The sequence below is a fragment of the Phodopus roborovskii genome, unplaced genomic scaffold, assembly GCF_943737965.1.
Source record: "Phodopus roborovskii unplaced genomic scaffold, PHOROB, whole genome shotgun sequence".
Lineage (NCBI taxonomy): Eukaryota > Metazoa > Chordata > Mammalia > Rodentia > Cricetidae > Phodopus > Phodopus roborovskii.
This window is the reverse complement of record NW_026126470.1, coordinates 27,370,636-27,391,099: the sequence shown is the minus strand read 5'-3', so window position 1 is coordinate 27,391,099 and position 20,464 is coordinate 27,370,636. Positions and strand designations below refer to the sequence as shown.

The 20,464-nt window shown below is 42.1% G+C and overlaps 1 protein-coding gene across 19 annotated transcripts in view; it reads left to right on the top strand.

Moving 5' to 3' along the window:
* Positions 1 to 20,464, top strand: part of Synj1 (synaptojanin 1) — a 68,133-nt gene that overhangs the window by 32,199 nt on the left and 15,470 nt on the right. For 6 of the 19 annotated variants that reach the window (XM_051191847.1, XM_051191844.1, XM_051191861.1 and 3 more), the window contains exons 12-23: positions 1,937 to 2,093; positions 4,256 to 4,279; positions 6,657 to 6,848; positions 8,695 to 8,779; positions 11,089 to 11,229; positions 11,320 to 11,512; positions 11,737 to 11,895; positions 14,572 to 14,728; positions 15,144 to 15,261; positions 15,354 to 15,569; positions 17,786 to 17,864; positions 19,072 to 19,234. In XM_051191847.1, the coding sequence (XP_051047804.1) occupies positions 1,937 to 2,093; positions 4,256 to 4,279; positions 6,657 to 6,848; positions 8,695 to 8,779; positions 11,089 to 11,229; positions 11,320 to 11,512; positions 11,737 to 11,895; positions 14,572 to 14,728; positions 15,144 to 15,261; positions 15,354 to 15,569; positions 17,786 to 17,864; positions 19,072 to 19,234 (1,684 nt within the window). Of the gene's footprint in view, positions 1 to 1,927; positions 2,094 to 4,255; positions 4,280 to 6,656; positions 6,849 to 8,694; positions 8,780 to 11,088; positions 11,230 to 11,319; positions 11,513 to 11,736; positions 11,896 to 14,571; positions 14,729 to 15,143; positions 15,262 to 15,353; positions 15,570 to 17,785; positions 17,865 to 19,071; positions 19,235 to 20,464 lie in introns of all 19 variants that reach the window. The other 13 variants (XM_051191850.1, XM_051191848.1, XM_051191846.1 and 10 more) reach the window with 3 other exon arrangements.

The following is a 20,464-nucleotide window of genomic DNA, read 5'->3' as shown; positions in this document are numbered from 1 at the left end:
TAGGTAATTCTCTAGTCCCAAGGATTAAGTGTGCTTTTGGAGATAATTTTATATGTATATATAGTTTTATAGTTTTATGTGGCTTAATGTTGTGTATCTCTCTTCTTACATTGTTTATATTGATTTTAAATAAGATTTTTAAAAATCCGTAGTCCTGATCACGCATCCTGTCTCCCTGGCTTGTGTGTCTGCTACACCTGGCCCATTGCCTCCACTGGGGGTGTCACAAGTAGTGGATGGGCACTCAGTCCGTCACCAACTTGTGCAAGCCGTGCACCGGGCCGTCATTGCAGGAGAGGGTGGGGTGGACTCAGTTATGATGGCGAGTCTCATCAGGACCTCATCAGCTGCTTGTGTTATTTTCACACATTTCCTGTTTGGAATGTTTTATGACTCTGTGTACTTAAATATTGTTTAACTCTTTAAGAGGCCCTTAATTTAATTTATCCAAAATCTCTACAGTTTCTCAAATTATTTCTGGATAAAGGTGAGAACACTCACCTATAATCCCAGTGCTGGAGAGGTCGGCACAGGAGTCGGCACAGGAGGGCTGCCACAAGTTGGATCTGGGCTGTGTATCAAGTGCTAGGGCTGACAGAATCCAGTTTACAACAAAGCAAAGCAACCCACCAAAACAGTCAACAAAAAGAGGAAACATTAACATTGTGGTCCCATGAGCAGCAAGCAGCTGCGGCTGCGGGAAGCTTCCTCATCATGTCTGGACCACGTTCAGTCTGCCTCACCTGCAGAGCGCCTTGTTCATCCCTTGGGAATGCCACAAACCCTCACTCCCAACACTGCTTTCCTTTGAGGCCTAGAAATTGCTTCACGGTCACTTATTCCTTTTAAATAGCATAACCCTTGTTATTGAAATCTGATTCCAACTGCTGCTTTAAAATATTCCTTTGTGTGCTTCTGCCTTTTGTTTCTGCTGTGACTAAGACAATAGATGTACAGAAGCTGCATCTATTTTCAGTATTCTTATCTTTAACCTAAGGTTTAGATACGAAATCTTTATATATTAATATTAAATATACTAGTCTGAATTAAGCTAAAATCTAGCACCTGAACTGCTCTTTCTTTTCCTTTCTCCCGGCTCCTTTTGATTAATTGCCTGATAATGTGAATGGTGAGTGCTATTTTTCAGTAACATCATTTTGTATATTACATGACAAAAATAATGATTTAATGCCATATTACATTTAGTGGCACGTAAGAAAATTGACTCCTTATTCTGAAAAGAAGCCTGTAATTACTGTTATTTTTCAAAGGGATGAAAGAAAATTATACATTCCAAACCAAAGTTATTTTTGACAGTCAGAAGTCTATACAATCAAAATAAATACTGTTTGATAATATGCCTAAGTGAAATACCTGGTCACTAAAAGTTGTAATCAATCCTCTCAGTATTGGAATGGGTATTTATTTTTTTAGACTTATAATTGTTTGGGCAACAAAATGTCTTTAATATGTAAACTAAAATTTATGTATTTATATTTATGAGTTGTAGTTACAAATTAATTTTTTAACTGATTTTAGGTTCAACTTTGTTTTTAACTAGCATTAAATTACTGGGGAGCAATTTCACTTTTATACTGTCATAGTACTTGGAAGGTTTTCTAGGAGTTCTAAGTTCAGAGTACCATTCTTTGTCCCTATTGCTTTTCCCCATGCAGCCCATCCCCACATTTAAAAGTTAGAATGTAGGAAGGGATCTTCTTAATTCAAGTAAATAGGTATTTACTGCTCAATGTGTTAGTTGATGGAGTTGTGTTTAGTTTATTATTTTCTTTCTGCAGACTATAAGGGAGCAGCTACATTTTAAGGCCTTTATGAACTGGATTTAAAATTGCGAATGTACACTGAGTAAAATCAGCAGTATTTTGAGCAGGGTCCATGTTCCTTTCTCCCCCCCCCCCCCCAACAGGCTGGGAAGTTAAAAGATGGTGCTCGCTCTGTCACCAGAACCATTCAGAACAACTTCTTCGACAGCTCCAAGCAAGAAGCCATTGATGTCCTGCTCCTGGGAAACACTCTCAACAGTGACCTAGCTGACAAAGCCCGGGCGCTCCTAACCACTGGGAGTTTGCGTGGTATGCACACTTAACTCGTTACTCAGCTCCCCTTCCATAGTCCTGAGAAGCCCAGAAAAGTAAATCGGAACTTACTAGCATGAGTAGTTCCTAGGCTGTTGTGGATTTAAATCCTTTTGGAAGGAATTTCTGTACAAGTGGTTATTTTGAAATAGCATTCTCCAGTTAAGTTTCTCTCTTGTCAAGTGTTAACGCTGTGGGTGGTACTTAGGTACAAACTATCTGGGTTTTCTTCTGCAGATTGTGACTGGAGGCTACATGTGCTGCTAATGATATGAGGAAGGTTTCTAGAGACTAAACTAGCACTTAGCGCGCTCAGAACCAGTTATGTAGGCATGCTTTATTGAGAACACCTTTTATCTGTATCGGTTAATGTTTCTGTAAGCACGCCTTAACTTCAGTTGTTACTGTTTGAATCAGCTTACGTCACAGTAACAGTATAAAGCAGTGTTAATTATTGGCCACTAACTGCTTTTTCCTGTTTTAATATTTGACATAAATACATAGCTTTCAAAGTAGCCTTTCCCCAAGGTAGCTTTTCGCCTTTTATTATATGAATTTGTTTTTAATGGCAAAAAAATTGAACTTTTTGTGTTAATGAGTACCTAAAAGCAGTATTATGAGGGAATTCAGCGTTCTTTGTGCGTGTAATTGTTAGACCCCCTGCCCTCCCCAGCTTCATTGCAGGGTAGCTGACAAGGTCAGTTAGATTTCTAGTTCCAGTCTCCCCTACAACTTTATAGCAGCCCTGTGGGCTTCTTTTCCTGTTAGCCCCAAACCTTCCCACACATCCTCTCCACACAGGGAATTTCCTGTAATTTTCGGAATGTCCTCTTGAGACTTGCCTTACAGGTCGTTGTAGACTGTCAGCTTCTCAGGAATGGGTAACCAGGCGTGGGGGCCGGACCTACTCAAACTTAAAAAAGAAAGTCTGATGCTTACCGGACCGTCAGACTCAGGCTTCCTCCTGGCTTCCGAAGTAGAGCCTGACTGGCTTGTGTTCTGTCACCTCTTTCCTGTGCCTGCCCTGATGGTGGAGGCATTAATAAGCAGCACGTGGAAGTAAGTGTGGAGGAAGAGGCGAAGCCAACAGCCTCAGTCACTCCCAGGCTAAGCGTCAGGCGTCTAGGTGCCTGCACACCTCACCATGTGTAAAATGCCTCTCAAGAGTAGTCGGCTGCCCTGCCATGCCTGGCTGAGACTGAGAGTTTGTTCCACTGTGATTGATACGTTAGGTAATGATACAAACACGATGCTAATTTTGCATGAGCTTATTCGTGATTCTGCTGGCAAGCAACATTAGGCAAATGCAGAAAATACCCAACAGAACCAGTGTGGATACGGATGTATAAAACATACATAGCCATATGCACACACCTTAAACATCTTCCCTTACGCAGTTCAACATGTGTTTTGAGCCATGCCCGCCCACATCTGATGTTTCAACTTCCCACCCATTTTCTAGTAACCGTCTGTTATCATTCACAATGCTATGTCCTTGTGATGACCATTTCTACAAGCCAGCTTCATATGTTTAAAGGCATGGTGCCTTATATTGTACAGTCGGTCATGCATTTCATAACCATTCAGCACACATAATACTCCGCTGCTTTTAAATTCAGGTTCCTTCCTTCTTTGGTGTGTCACTTTTGACGTTTTTATGTGTGATGCCCCAAACCCCATTTTTCCTGTAAGCCTTTACAGCCACAGGACCTTTGCACAGTTTTATATAGTGTAGCTGCTGGCTTTAGAATGCACTTTCTTGTTTTAGCTGAACTGGTGATACTTATCAACTGGTGAGTCCCAGAAAAAGAGTGTTTAGACTTATATTTCCATGTCTTTGATGTCCTTCAGCCTCTTAGATTTACACACACACACACACACACACACACACACACACACACGTACGTACATACCTGGAAGAGGAGGACCTTCACGTTATGAAGCAATGGACATCACTGAGTCAGTGCAGACATGGGTTTGTATCAGTTACTGCTATTTATTGTTGTTGGTGTTACAGCTTCAAAAAACACGTTCAAGTTGTCAACAAACAAGAAATGAGTAAGGTCATCTCAGGATGTTCTTCAGGTGACACACTAGGCTTTAAATGTTACTTGTTGTTTTACTAATGATTCTTTGTTTTCTTCTTGATGCATCCATAGTTTCTGAACAGACATTACAGTCAGGTACAGTATAGAAAAACCGATATATAAATAAAACCAACCTTTTCGTTATATTTCTAAAGCTGATGTTGTGCACATACAGATATAATTTTATCTTCATGATATTTCAGGATAAATTAATGTTTTGTTTTACTCTGAATAAAAATTTTAAGTTTGCAGAAATCAAGTATTTTATTCAGGGAAGAAATGTACATGATCCTTTATCTTCCTGCATCATAGGCATATGCCAGTGAAAGATAATTCAGCTAGATTAAATTCACTCTGTGTTTCCTTGAACGTTCTCGTTGTTAGGCCCTGCTCTTCATCGGCTGCAGGGGAAGGTCTAATAGGACTATCTTGCATTGATTCAGATAGTGCCCATGCTGTTTATGGCCACTCAGCCTTCATGTTCTCACTCTGTGGGTGACTTGTTTAACTACAGACCTGCAGTAGAACAAGGTCTAACCGCTGTTCACTTAGGACAGCAGCAGTGTTGTTCAGCAAGTCAGAGCAGGTGCATCGGAAGGACTTAACAGAGCTCCTCTTTTTCCTGCCTGCGTATTCATAGGCATCTCGTCCCTTCATTCTCTCTGGGCCACGGTCTTGTCTTTAAGGTTAATCTGTAGCAAACAGGACAAAGCAAAGGCCTTGCCAGAAATTTAGCCGGAAGCGCTATCTTCTCTTCCCCTTCCCAGGATGTTTGCCTGTTAGCATGTGACTCCTTTTTGTTTTAAAGGAGAGTGGGGAGAGAGCAGGGGTTAGGGTTATATAATGAACACCGTTTCTGTAAGGGAGTGGTACTTACATACAGACATCTGAGGGTTTAGCAGACTCATTTCCTTAAGCACATTAAGGTGCCAGAACATGTTAAGAATAAACTAGGATTATGCTTTACCTTCTTATTCTATTTATAAAGTGATTTGACCTTATTAATTCAAGCAAGATGGCAGCAAGATGCAGTCACAGAATTGAGTGGATTTTAAATGGTGTTTTCATAGTGACAAATGACTTTAACGTTTGTAATAATAGAGAATGGTAGCTGTATTGACAAGAAAGAATAAATGGTCTGCTTTTGTTATCACTCAATCACCTCTATAAATAATCAAATCAGCTAGGAAGAGGTTTAGAAATGTACACATCTGCTCTCAAGATAATGGGCTGTGACAGAGTCTTTCTCTGTTCTGCCTTCCAGCTCCCAAATAATGGCACAGAGGCTTACTGTTAATTATAAAAGCTCAGCCCTAGCTCATGCTCGTCCCGCTAGCTTTCCTAACTTAGATGAACTCACTTGTACTAATCTGTGTTTTACCGTGTGGCTTTTTACCGTATCTCTGCTTCCTCCATGCATCTCGCTTCTCCTGAATGCCTGGTTCCTCCTCCTCTTTCTCTTTCTGCCTGGAAGTCCTGTCTGTACCTTCTGCCTACCTATGGGACATTCAGATCTTCAGTAAACCAGTCACAGTGTACAAATACCCCACAGCAGTGGGGACATGGTTATCATCCAAATAAATCTTTGGTTCCTTCAGGGGGCTCAGAGGTCAAAACTGTATTCATGATACTAATGTCTTACCTTCCCCAATCCCAATTTCTCAGAATACTGCTAATTTTGGATATCATAAAATAACATAGTAAAGTGATGTTATTTGGTAAAATGTGAGAGATTACATGAAAATAAGCCAGCGAGGACAGTGGTCCCTAAAGGCATAGTGCAGTCTTCACTACGGGGATGGAGGAGCCTTGTTGAACAGTAAAGAGCTGGAGGAGACGAGGGCGGCGGTGCAGGCTGTGGGAAGTGCGGTCTGGCAGCTGTGTCAGAGGAGCGAGCCTGGCTGAGTGGTGAGTGAGCAGAGGGGCCAGAGAGAGCCCGCAGGCTGTAGACACACTTGCCCCTCTCGGTAAGAGGAGCAGTCAGCAGGGCTTCACCTCAGCGCCTCACTTCCTTCCCTAATGCTCATTTGTGTGAGGGAGCCATTGTTCTTCAAGCCACCTGTCAATAATTTGAATCTTAAATGAGATGTTTTTAAGTATTTTTGTTTAGGGAGGAAAAAAAATTTATATTTCACCATACTCTTAACAAAATTGTAAGTCAATTGCTGTGTTCCTAAAAAAAAAAAAATATGGCGTTTTGGTTTTATGTATTATAAATCGGCATTTATATATATAAACCACAGAACCAGAACTGTTCCTCCCGCATGCTTTATGTTGCTGCAGTCATTCTGTGATAGTTTTTATGTCCCAGCTTTAGTTTCATTGATTCAGTGTGGTTAACGCCTCCGGCTGGGCTGGCCATTTAACGCTGGTGTCTTCCTTGTGCCTGCGCATGCCCTTTACTTCTGCTTGTGACAGTAATTGAAAATGGTTTACTGCAGCTAATGTTCTCTTGCATCTTATTTTCAATTAGCATCTTCCAAAGTCTTAAAGAACATGTGTGAGAACTTCTACAAATACTCAAAACCCAAGAAGATTCGAGTGTGTGTTGGAACCTGGAATGTGAATGGTGGGAAGCAGTTCCGCAGCATCGCGTTTAAGAACCAGACGCTCACGGACTGGCTTCTGGATGCTCCCAAGTTAGCTGGCATCCAGGAGTTCCAAGGTTGGATTCCTGTAACAGGGGTTAATTAAGTCCGCAATGCGACACTTTACCAATTTAGAAAGAAACTTGGTCTTCTTTAGTTTGAAAGCCAACATCTTAGGATGGATGGATGGATGGATGGATGGATGGATGGATGGATAGATAGATAGATAGATAGATAGATAGATAGATAGATAGATAGATGATAGATAGATAGATGATAGATAGATGATAGATAGATAGATGATAGATAGATAGATAGATGATAGGTAGATAGATGTTAGATAGATGATAGATAGATAGATGATAGATAGATAGATAGATAGAGTCTTACCTCACTTTTTATTTCTAGACATTTTCTACTTAGTAACTAAACAATGGTGGAGCTGGGTTTGGTGGCTTACATCTGTAATTGAGTACTCTGGAGACCGAGGCAGGAGGATCGCTCTAAGTTCTAGGGGAGCCTAGACTTCACAATAAAACTTTGATTCCTAAAACAAAACAAACAAAAGCAAAAATAACAGAAAGTTTTGATTTGGGGGGGGGGCATTTGTTGCTCATAAAATCAGGATCCATGTATAAGTAGACATCTTTAAAGGCAGCCACACATACAAGAGAAACTACTTCTGTTTTCATTTGAATAGACAATAACCAAGATTATTTTGTAGTTGATTACTTGTGTTTTATTTTTCAAACCCAGAACATTCTTTTCCAGGATCGGTCATGAGCAGTTTTATAGAAATTGTAATAACTTGGTTGTGGGGTCCTAGAGAAGTGGTTCAGGGAGAAAAGAGATTCCTGCTCTTCCTGAACGGGGCATTTCTCTGCACAGATGTGGTACACATCAATCCACGCAGGCACATAAGGAATAGATTAAAAAATAGTCCTGGGTTGTTACTGTGGATACTCCGCCACCATGCTATTCCCAACAGCCTTCCAACGTTATTAGAATCAGGGACTTAAGAATCAGCTCAAACTACTTTTAAAAATGGTGTATCATTACCAATATGAAAGGAAATTGTATGAGGTACAGGAAATTGTATGAGGTACAAATTTGCCTTTTTAAATAATTTTTAATCAATCATGTCTTAGCTTTTGGAATTTCCCCAGAATATTTTATTAAAATTGGGCCTTTTTCAGTACATTAATCCAAGTTAGAAATAATAATAGAATGATTAATAATGATAAAAACATTATGGTAGTTGTAGTTTTCACACATTTTATTCTCATAGCAGACCCATTACATTGAGGCTATTATTCCAGTCTCACAGAGGAAGAGCCTAAAACAGAAAGGTCCTGCAGCCAGCATGGCAAATGCAGGAGCTGAGCCCTGTCGATTGCCTTCCAGCATCTGTGTGCCAGGCTGCATCTTACGTGAACTCAGACAAGTTACCTAGGTTGCGTAAGCTCCAGCCTGCCACTGTAAACAAAGGGCAAGAACTGTTTTACACACCACATGCTGTATGACGATGAGAAGCTGTGGGTTTGAGTCTTGACCACAATCCCAGCCAGGAAATGCTTCCCAGTCCTCAGTCAGTTTTGAGAGTCAGTCCTTTAACTGCAGGCTTGATTCACTCCACCTCTGAGAAGGGGCTGTTCCTGCTTTCAGTAGTGCATATCTTAACTTGTTTTTAAGTGACTTAATTTAGTTCTTAAGAATCTTCAAAATAATGTTAAACAGACGTATTTTAGTGGAAAGTAAAGTTAAAGTGATGTAACTCACTGGTGAGTTTTTACTTTTAATACATATTTGGTTAAACTGAAAACACAAAAGGATTCTTACGTGATCTGACATTATGATTTATTGGGTAAGGTTGCCATTTGACTAATGCTATATTTAAAGGTATTTTTGGATACTTAATTATAGATAAGAGAAGTAAACCAACCGATATATTTGCAATTGGCTTTGAAGAAATGGTGGAGTTGAATGCTGGGAACATTGTGAATGCAAGGTAAGCTGGCTTGATAACAGCATTGGAAGATGTAATGAGTTGAGTTGTCACTAAGTGTTGATACTGAGGAAATACATAGAAAGGACCTTTAAAACTGTAAGTAGTATGTTTCTAACTGAAACTGATACTATATTAGAAATTAAGACTGAAAATTATAGATGTTATTTAGAAAGAACAAGAATAATCAAGATGGCTTTTCTGCAAACCCGATAACCTGAGTTTGATCTTTGGAACCGTTATAAAAGTAGAAGGAGAGAGAGACCAGCTCTGCGAGTTGTCTTGTGACCCCTACGTGTGCATGCATGCCCACACATACAAAGAGTAACTTAAAGTGAGAACAGAAACAATGGAGACCCCATTGCAATTAACAACAATGTCTCCTTCCTTCTTCTTTCTTAACATTTATAAATCTGAAGTTGGAATCATGGCATTGTTTTATGGTAGTAGCCTCTTAAAGATTAGCTGGCAGTCTGAAACCTTGTTGTGTCTATTTGTATGTGTGTGAGTGTTTTGCCTGCATGTGTGTAAGTGTCCCACATGCAGGGACTGCCTGCACCAGGTCAGAAGGAGGCATCAGACTCTCATAAAACTGACTTGCCAGTGGTTGGGAGCCGCCTCTGGGTGCTGGGAACTGCATGCGCATGCCCGAGCTGCCTCTCCAGCACTGGTGAGTGAGCTTCTTGTGAGTGAGCATCTGTCAGTCTTTTGCCATGGGGTGATCTTACACTTTCTAGGTCTTCTAGTTCTGACACTTCCTGAGCGGTGTGAATGTACTGTTTTGGTTGGAATCAATTACTATTTCATCAAAATCTTTAAATATTGGGAAATGGCAAAGATAACAGTAGCTGATACAAATTTTATAAAATTTTAACTTTTGCTTGAAAATATGAATTTGGGGCTGAACAGGTAAGGAAGGATATTTGCCACCAAGCCTGATCCTTGGAACCTACATGGTAGAAAAGCAGCTCCTCAAGTGATCTTCAGATCTTCTCTCTCTCTCTCTCTCTCTCTCTCTCTCTCACTCAGGCATACTACATCCATGTAAACAAATAACTTTTTTACATATGTAGAAGAAAATTCCAAGTTTTATCCTTTTTGTTTTGGATTTTTGAGTCTTTTTCAGACAGGGTGTTAGTCTGGCCCCAACCCAGCCATGTCGTTGAGGACGCCCTTACACTTCTGATTCTTCTGCCTTCTTCCCATTTTTACCCGCTGATGGGGACTGAGCCCAGGGCTTCATGCATGCTAGACAAACAGTGCTGGGTGAGCTGCACCCCCTGTTTTGAAATTATTACTAGAAACTAATAGTGTTTGTTAGTATCCTTGTAACAGACAGGACTGGTGGAAGAAATAACTGCCCCAATAACTTTAGTCTGAGTAGTTCTTTCAAGGATGGTGTGCTGTGAGAGGTGGCAGTTAGCTGGGAGCCCAGAGTGCATGCTGCTCCCTCTGCAGGTGGTCGCACGTGGTGTGGAGACATGTGCACTGAGCGTAGGAACAGCCGGCAGCTCCAAGGTGGAGCGTGAGGTTAGCAATGCTCACTACTTCCTCGGAGACAGCTCTAAGCTCTGGGTACCTTACAGGTTAATTTGAAACAGTTCTCATAGAAAATTCACAGAATAAAGTGAACTGTTGATTGTGGAAAGCTTTACATTCATTATTCCTAAAGGAAGTCTTTCCTAAAGAGTTCTCTTTAATAGAGTGGTGATTTCTTTCATTTGTTTAAGCAGTATCTGTGGATAATGTTACTCTAGATGCTACAGATACATCTGAGCGAGTGAGAAGGGCAACACCCTGGTCTTCTACTGAGAAGACACAGGAAGTACCAGTAGCTCAGTGAGTAAATGGGAGAGCGTGTTAGAAATGCGCTATGGAAAACAGTTAACAACAAGGGAAGTCTGGGGGTGGGAGAACTTGAAGTGTGGTATGGGTCATTGTAGAGGTGACTTGAGGAGTGGCCCAAAGCAAATCATAAAGATGTCTTTTAGTTCCAGAACTTGCACTGTAGTGTTGGCCTTACGGTGGCCATGAGTTCTGTCTGCAGACCGTGTGGTACAGGACCTAGGATAGGTCAGTGTGAGCTCATACTCCTGTGCAGTGTTTATGTGACCCGGAAAATGAGAACAAGCAGCACTCTCCTCTCAGTTGGGGGCTCTGAGGTTCAGACTCACTACTCTGAAATACCCCATCTTTTCTCTCTGACTACTCTGAAGAATAATTGAATAGTTGATGCCAGCTCTTCCTGAAACTTAACTACAACAGCCTGTGTTGTGCATCTTCCTAAAGGCCCCTCTTTCATGCTTTGCTAGCACAACTAACCAGAAGCTGTGGGCAGTGGAGCTGCAGAAGACGCTCTCCAGAGACAACAAGTATGTGCTGCTGGCATCCGAGCAGCTGGTGGGCGTCTGCCTGTTTGTCTTTATCAGACCGCAGCATGCCCCTTTTATCAGGTCAGTCACACGGTTCTGTGCGCTTCGCGCTGAGTGACAGGAAAAGTGCACTGTGTGGCATCAGCTCCTCTTTGTAATTGTGCTTTAAAGGGACGTTGCGGTCGACACCGTGAAGACTGGGATGGGAGGCGCGGCTGGAAATAAGGGGGCCGTCGCGATTCGGATGCTCGTGCACACCACCAGCCTGTGCTTTGTCTGCAGCCACTTTGCCGCAGGGCAGTCACAAGTGAAAGAGAGAAATGAAGACTTCGTAGAAATAGCACGGAAGTTGAGTTTTCCCATGGTAAGCTTCTGCTGTTTCTGCTTTCAGACAGACCTTTGCTTGTATTTCATTTATCCTGCATTTTATGTCAGCCAGTTTTGAAGATTTAAAGCAGTTCCCAGACCTATCTACTTTGTCTTCTTACCGTTGGTTCAAGAAACAGCTGATAGAGGCAAGCACGCCTGAAGCAGAGTGAACACATTAAAATACTGTTGTGAACTTCACATGCCGTCTCATGTTTCCAGGGAAGGATGCTGTTTTCCCATGACTATGTGTTTTGGTGTGGTGATTTCAACTATCGAATTGATCTTCCTAATGAAGAAGTTAAAGAGCTCATAAGACAGCAAAATTGGGATTCTCTTATAGCGGGGGATCAACTCATCAATCAGAAAAATGCAGGGCAGGTAAGTACTTACTGGGAAGACGGTTGTGCTACAAAGGGAACTTTTGGAGAGATGGCTCAGCAGTGAGTGCACTTGCTCTTGCAGAAGACCCAGGTTCAGTCCCCAGTGCCCACACATTGAGCAGCTCAAACCACCGGAATATCCAGCCCCAAGGATCCAGCGTCGTCTTCTCTGGCCTTTGCAGACTCCTGCACATTACGCAATGCTCGTATAGTCACGTAGCATAAACACACACAGATAAAAAGAGTGAGAAGACTTTTCTTAAACAAAAAAGAAAGAAAATAAGAGGATTTGGGAGCCAGGGAGTTGGGTAGGGTATTTAATCGCTTCTATGCAACCCTGACGCTCTAAGTTTGATGCAAACCCTGGTGCAAGGGCAAGCACCTGTAATCTTCAGGTAGATAGGAGATGGACAGACAGACAGCCTGCCCGCCCCAGGTGCAAACCCTGGTGCAAGGGCAAGCACCTGTAATCCGAAGATAGATAGGAGGTAGACAGACAGACAGACACAACAGAATCATCCAACTGTCAAGGTTGTGGGGCAGCCAGCCAGGGTGTGCTGCACGGGGAATCAAGGTAAACCCTGCCTCACTGAGTGCAGGGCGAGAACCCACTCCTAACCGTTGTTCTCTGACTGGTGGGGCGCACATGCACATGCCCTCCTCACTCAGCATACTTACACATAGAATAATAAATACACATAGAATAATAAAACATGCAGTTGTTCTCTGACCCGTGGGGCGCACATGCACATGCCCTCCTCTCTCAGCATACTTACACATAGAATAATAAATACACATAGAATAATAAAACATGCAGTTGTTCTCTGACCCGTGGGGCGCACATGCACATACCCTCCTCTCTCAGCATACTTACACATAGAATAATAAATACACATAGAATAATAAAACATGCAGTTGTTCTCTGACCCGTGGGGCGCACATGCCCTCCTCTCTCAGCATACTTACACATAGAATAATAAATACACATAGAATAATAAAACATGCAGTTGTTCTCTGACTGGTGGGGCGCACATGCCCTCCTCACTCAGCATACTTACACATAGAATAATAAAACATGCAGTCAACAAAAATTGTAAAAGGAGGGTATGAATTTTGACAATAACATGTTTTCTTATTTATTAGGAGCTATTTATATATACCTATGGATAAACATACAGAATTATTTTTTTTTCTTGAAAGAATGAAAGATTAGGAATAAGGAAGGAAGGGGAAGAGAGAATTTTTAAAAGTACGTAATTCTTCTGTAAAGGAAAATACATTAATGTGTCTGTAAGATGGCTTTAGGGGATAGCTATAATGTGGACTCTCAGATGAATTAGAAGTGGTGGGAGGCCCCTGGTGTGTATTACCTGGGGTCATCATGTTTGATTTCTTATACCCTGGTGACCACTTCACCTTTTTTAATACCAGCTCCATTATTGGAGGGTGGTATCAGGCTACATCTATATGATTCCCAAGATCTCGTATCTTCTACTTTTTTGAAAGATGGGGCTAGACTGGGAATTGAACCCAAGTCCTCGTGCTTTCATGCTTTCGAGGCAAGTGCTCTCCTCGTCAGCTACAATTCCAGTCCTTCGTAGAGTCCTGAATGTGTCATGGAGCAGGGTGACTTCCTTTATTCGTGTTTTTAACGCTTCATTAGTGGAAGGTTAGGCGATAGGGAAAGGTCACATGCTTGGTTTGGGTGTGGGTGTTGTTACTCAGCTCTATTAGAATGTTCACTGGATAGGTAGGTATTTTGTAGGAGACTATCCAGCACATAAGAATAACAGTATAGGACTAGTGGTCAAGGACATTTGCTGCTCTGTCAGATGACCCTGGATCCAAAGCCCAATTCTGGCCTCATGGATGCTCGTGTGCACACATGTGCACATGTACACACACACACACACTCACACTCACAGGTCAGCTCAGTTTCTGGCACCAACAGACTTAGGTTGCTCTCATCCTTGATCAAAGGGGCTACTTCTTGTAGAGTCAGCAGTCAGTGGAGAGATGCCCAACTGCCAGAGTGCTGAGCAGACACTGAGTGGTCAGCCCTGCATCGTACATCCAGGAGCATCTCAGAGAGACTGAAGGGCCGCAGCAGCATGGGTGCTGTGACAACATGGCTGCCAGGAACCCACCCAGCATTTAGATAAGACAAGCCAGTCAGCATTGCAGCGCCGATGGCGTGGATGATCTCTGGGCTCCACACCTTATGGGGAGCCATTGACAGTTTAGGTGCGGGGGGGGGGCATTATTATTTTGAGGCTGTGGTGTGGCCACTGGTAGGTTTGCCATTCTCTAGTGCAGTGGTTTTCAATCTTTGCGTCATGACCTTTTTATTGGGGTCACTGAGAAACACAGATATTTACATTATAATTTATAGCTGTAGCAAAATTACAATTATGAAGTAGCAACATAAACAATTTATGGTTGGGTCATCACAACATGAAGAACCACTGTCCTGGTGGATGGCCTCACAGGCATGCACATATGTACAGCACCGATCGGACTTTATGAGTTATCAGAAGAGGATGCTGGGAGGGAGGGGGAATAGAGGGCGAATACGGTCATATTTCATTGCTTACATAGTCTCCAAAATCAAGACTTAAAGTAAAAACCTGAACATCTTATTGCTTTGGAATAACCCTGTGTATGTTTATTTTAGATTTTTAGAGGATTTTTAGAGGGAAAAGTGACATTTGCTCCAACCTATAAATATGACTTGTTTTCTGAAGACTATGACACCAGTGAGAAGTGCCGCACCCCTGCGTGGACAGACCGGGTCCTCTGGAGGAGGAGGAAGTGGCCGTTTGACAGATCAGGTGAGGGGTGCACTTTTCCATTTAGGCGAATTCATGTGGACTTTGGGATGGGGAGATGATGAGCATGAAGCTTTCAGTGACACGATTTCATGTACAGCGAAGCGAGGAAACGTCTGTTTTGTAAAACTGCTGCTTGCAGTTGTGAAAGTGAGGGGCTTGAGCTTCTATGAATCAGGGTTTGTTCCTACCCAGGTCCCAGTAGTCTTCGAAGTGGGCAACATTTCCTCTCCCCCGTAAAGAGGAAAATAACGTGGCAGACATGTCTCTATAAGATCTCTGGGCTGTCTGCTTCCGGAGTTTTGGCATGTCCGCCTCAGACTGCTGAAGGCTCTCCAAGGAAGTGACACCTGTTTGTGTCATGTGACCTCTCCTACTCATGTGGCCTCTCTTGAATTATCTTTTATTCTGATTGCAGCTGAAGATTTGGATCTTCTGAATGCTAGTTTCCAAGATGAAAGCAAAATCCTTTACACATGGACCCCGGGCACTTTGCTGCACTATGGGAGAGCCGAGCTGAAGACTTCTGACCATAGGTTTAAACAGCCTCAGTTTTTAATGATGCTTGAAGTTTGTTTGAAATACACCCTTTAGAAACGTTTCTAATGCATCTCCTTTGTGCCTTAAGGCCTGTCGTTGCCCTGATTGATATAGATATATTTGAAGTTGAAGCTGAAGAGAGACAAAAAGTTTATAAAGAAGTCATTGCAGCCCAGGGCCCACCAGATGGCACAGTACTGGTGTCGATCAAAAGCTCTGCACAAGAAAATACTTTCTTTGACGATGCTTTGATTGACGAGCTCCTGCAGCACTTCGCACACTTTGGTGAAGTCATACTCATCAGGTGAGAGAGGCGTCCGACCCAGTTTCTACACCAGAAACCCTAATCCAGGGACTGTCTAGTGTGTAAGTGTGACATTTCCAAACTAGAGAACTCCACTTGGGGTGTTACTCAAGAGCTCCTAGGTTTTGAGTTATCTACTTAGGAAATGTAAAGTGAACTGTGAAGCTTTCCACGAACAATTGGAAACAAAGGCATGTTTGAGTTCAGGAAGGACCTCATCAAGGTTCCTGTACAGGAACAGTGTAGAGCGAGCTCTGTGAGGGTGAAGCTGTGGTTGGTAACTTTAGTGTTTAAGAGAGAGAAAAGTAAAGGGACCAGTACCCCAGGATTCAAGAGGTTGAGGTAGGACGATCATGAGGTCAAGGCCAGCAGACTACATAGAGAATATGTAAATAACTACCTGTAGTAAATAAATAACCCGGCGGGATTTGTTGTTATTCCTGAGGTTAAGAAAGGTGATGTTTAAGGTCGCTATAAATAGTAACAGAGATGTGAATTGTAGGAGCCGTCTGTTCCAGGCTCAGCTCCCTGTTGGCTAACCATGTGCTGTCTGCAGAACTACAACCTCTCGTTTTAAGGGTGTTTTCTTTCACATGTGCAACAATTGAATTCCATGGGGAAAGGAGCACTACTCATTTCCTTTGTAGTTCATTGGCTTCTGGCATGTTTTATGTGTGTTCAAACCTCCATATGAGATACTGTAGAAGAGCAGAGGAGACCTCAAAGACATGGCATGTGCTTATCATGTGCTTGGGAAAGTCCCTGTAGTGGCTTCTCCAGGTCCATAGGATGAAGATGGGGAGTCTCTGTGGAGTGAAACTCGTGCCTTAGCCACACAAGGGCCTTTCAGGGAGCAGAGGGACAAATGGAGAGAAATTGTGTTTAGACTTCAGATCCTTTGATTTTCTTACTCTGTCCCCCACATCTTGGAGAGCAGTCTATTTTAAGTCTTCAGAATCTTTATAAAATCTGTGCCTGAGAGATGGCTTGGTGAGTGAAGGCACTACCTGAGCTCCATCCCTGGGATCCATTTGAGGATGGAAGTGGAAATCAGCTCCACAGATTTGTCCCCTGACCTCCACATGCATGGCTCGGCAATAATGAATTAATTAGCTTCTAAAAGATGGGCAAACTGAGGACAGCTCTAGAAAGTACACTGTATAGTCTCCAGGTTTACAGATGACAGGAATGTCAGACCACCGGAAACATCTGAACTGTGTGAGTGGCCAGCAAGTAGCTTCCTGAGCAAATGTAAAATACAGCATTGACCTGGAAGACTCTAAATGGTGGCAGAGAGAGACTTGGAAAGGAGCAGGGACTTGCATCTTTTTAAGTCACTGGGTTCCTTCTGGTTCAGAGTGGAAGCTAAGAACTTTGCTCAGAGTATTGTCAACATCAGGGAAATGACTGGTAAGAAAACCGGGTGTTAAGTGATAGAAAGCCATGGGACACCCAGCCGATAAAGGAAAGCAGATACTAAAAGTAAAGTAGAGGTGTGTGGGGGGGGGGGGGAGGACAGCTGTGGCCATAGTGCACTTACCGAAGAGCAATCAGTCATGTTTGGAGCCCTGACACGGGCACATCTAAGGACAGTCCCGCAGAGGCTAGGTGTCCCCAGACCAACCATTTGGTAGGATTTAAGTAAGAATGCATCCCTGTGTGTTTCAAATGGCAGCATTCTTGTAACTTAAAACTTCATGCCAGAGAAGCTCCGTCAGTTATCCTGGCCCTGCCTGAGTGATTATAAGATGTGGTCCAGGGTTACTGAACTTCAGTAGCATAGTCTGGCACACTTTTATTTCATAGAATCCATAATCTTTTAGACTCTAAGCATGAGACAAAGAGGTTTTCTCCATACAGTTGGGGAAATTCAGTTTGCAGAATTTCTTTTGTAAATAAGACAGATAAACTTTGCTTTATTCTTTGGTGATAAACGTCATTATATAATTAGTGACTCTTCAACATGTGTCCTTTGTTTAATTTTTTTCCAAAGTATAAACTAGGAGTCGTAGCAAAGGCCCAGAGAGTTGTTTGTCTTGTGCAGATAAACACCCACCTGAAACTCCTGTGACCGTTAGTTGGGTTGTTTGGAAGGAAATGGCCTGCAGGAAAGTCATGGAAACAGTGCAAATGTGCACAGCCAGGAGATGCAGCTTCTAACCCAAGGCTCACCCTGAATGAGGCCCTCTAATGTGTCCCATTTCTTTTTCTTAAAGATTCGTAGAAGATAAAATGTGGGTTACATTTTTGGAGGGCAGCTCTGCCTTGAATGTTCTGAGCCTAAATGGGAAAGAGGTAAGATAGATTTGATGACTCTGAACCATTTGAAATGCCTCAGATTGTATTTTTACAAACATGCTATCAGAGTGTCTAAATGTACTTCCAGTTAAGGAAAATTGAAGACTCAACTGCGTGAGGGTTACTTAATATTTTTATGAAGATTAGTTGTCTGCCTAACTATTTAGTTTACCCTTCCAGAAGTTACACATTTCTAAACCCATAATGTGTTGCTTTTGTTAGAACCACTAATTTAACCCAAGTGAGTAGCTTCTGACCTCTGTGCCTTCAGGAGTCCCGAGAGCAGCAATACTTGGAGCTGGAATATGTCCACGGTGTGCCATCTGTGTACACTGACACAGTGTGTCAGTGTCAGCCATAGCTACACAGGTCATTTATAAATACTGTAAAAGTTTGAGTCTTTTTCCGGCCAAGGAACCCTTCAAACAAAAGGAATGTAACGGTATAAAAGAGCTTATAACTAGGAGGCTGGTCTGTTGTATGGTGTGGACTTCTAAGTGAGAGCTTCCCCTGTATGTCATCTTCATGTCTTATGCCCAACAACTAAGTTTTAAAGAGTTTAAAAAATAAAGAGAGACATTGTAACTTGATCATAACATATTGGTGGTTTTAGTAAATCATATTTATGTCTAAAAGTCACTTAAATGTATAAGGAAAGCTGAAGGCTTGCTTTACAAGTTTCAGCCATTCTATTTCCAGAACAGTTAATTCTTATGTAAGACTTAACATAATCTTCACACAACATTCTTCCGACATTTGAGATGATGGAACCATAGGTTAGCGCGTAGCAGCATAGTGCGGGGTGGCTCTCAGGACCGTCATACCAAACTAGAGAGGACCAAATGTCAGCGAGTGCATGCAAGGCTTTCTGCTCATCCACAGTTGGTTCAATGTAGGAGCACTTGTTTAATTTATGTACCCAAACCGGAATTACATAACAGACTATCAGTGGTTTGTGTTTGCCCAGGAGGAGATGCTGGCTAGAGAAAAGGAACCCTAACTACCTTTGTTTGGCATCATACACATTTAAAGGCAGAATAGTGAACAGCCTGCACGTGGGAAATTTTAGTGTGTGTGGAAGAATTTTGACTAGAATCCAAGTTTACTGTTGATGCCACTGCATAAGGTAACATAAGCACCCTACTCCTACATTAGTTTCTGTGTTAATAAAGTTTTCTTCTGTGTCTTTTTTTATACCAACTAGTTATTAAATCGGACTATAACAATTACTTTAAAAAGCCCAGACTGGATCAAGAATTTGGAAGAAGAGATGAGTTTACAGAAAATCGGTGCCACGTTGCCTTCGTCAACAAGCTCCACCCTGCTTGGGGAGGATGCAGAGGTTGCAGCGGATTTCGACATGGAAGGTTTGTATGTTGAGCAGACTTTATCTGCATGTTGTCTGCTTCCTCCCAGCATTAACGACTTTGTATCCCAATTATCTCTCTCCTGAACACAGTGTTAAGAATGGCTTGTTTATCTGATTACATTAGACTTGGCAATTTATATGCTATTTTATCATTTAGTAGTAAATACACTTGCATATTTCAGTTTATATTGTATGATAAAAGCACAGAGTGGTATTTTGAATGTGTCAGTTTGTGCCAGTAATTATAGTTAAGCAGAAGTTCCAAATGATTCTTTTTACTGCCAAAATGATCTCATAATAATTACTACAAAAGAAGAAATGTTCCAGAGAAATTCAGAAAGTCCAAGAGACTCACTTGGAATACATACATGAGAACCTTAACCCATGCATATAAAGATATCTACTTCAGTTGAACTTTTGAGACAAATTAGCTGGGTATTGCAGTTTTCCTAAACATTATTTGAAATTACATTTGCTTTCTAATACTATGTGTGTGAGCATTGTTTTCCTTAGGGTATACTTTGTGATAGAGTGATTACTGAGTGTGTGTCAGGCCCTGGGTTCCATCACACACAGAAATGTGTACCTGACTCTACATTGCTAGAGTAACACATCTAAGCTAAACATCTTTTAGGATAATCACTAGCTTTTATATTGCTCATTTACTTGATCCACACATAAATATGTAACTTTTGGATGCCAAGTTGTGTTGATTCCTTTTCTAGTTCTGGCCAGATACCTTCAGAAACAAGTTAAGGAGAGGGTGTTTATTTTGTCTCATCATTTTAGAGGTTCAGTCCAGGTTGATTGGTCCATACATTGGGAGGCGCATCATGGAGGCAGGAACAGATGGTGGAAGCTGGTCTTCTCTTGTTAGCAGACAAGGGGGCACGCACACGAGAAGGGGTCAGGGCAGGAAATGGACCCAGACAAGCTCCTGCTGAACTAGTCCCTCCAACTTTTTAACACTTCCCGACAGTGCCATTTTCCCATGCATCCATGGGGCATTGGCCCCTTCATTGTGTCAGAGCTAATTGCCTCTGGTGCTCTCACAGACACATCTGGAGGCTGGCTTCACTGCTCTCCCAGCTACTTAGCCCAGCAAGTTGAATCAAAATTAATCATCATAGAGGTGCATGCCCAAGAAGCTGCAAATTTTGTAACCATAGTCTTTGTTAGCTCCTTCTAGAGCTCACTGTTTGCTGTTTTACACAAGTGTGCAGGCAAT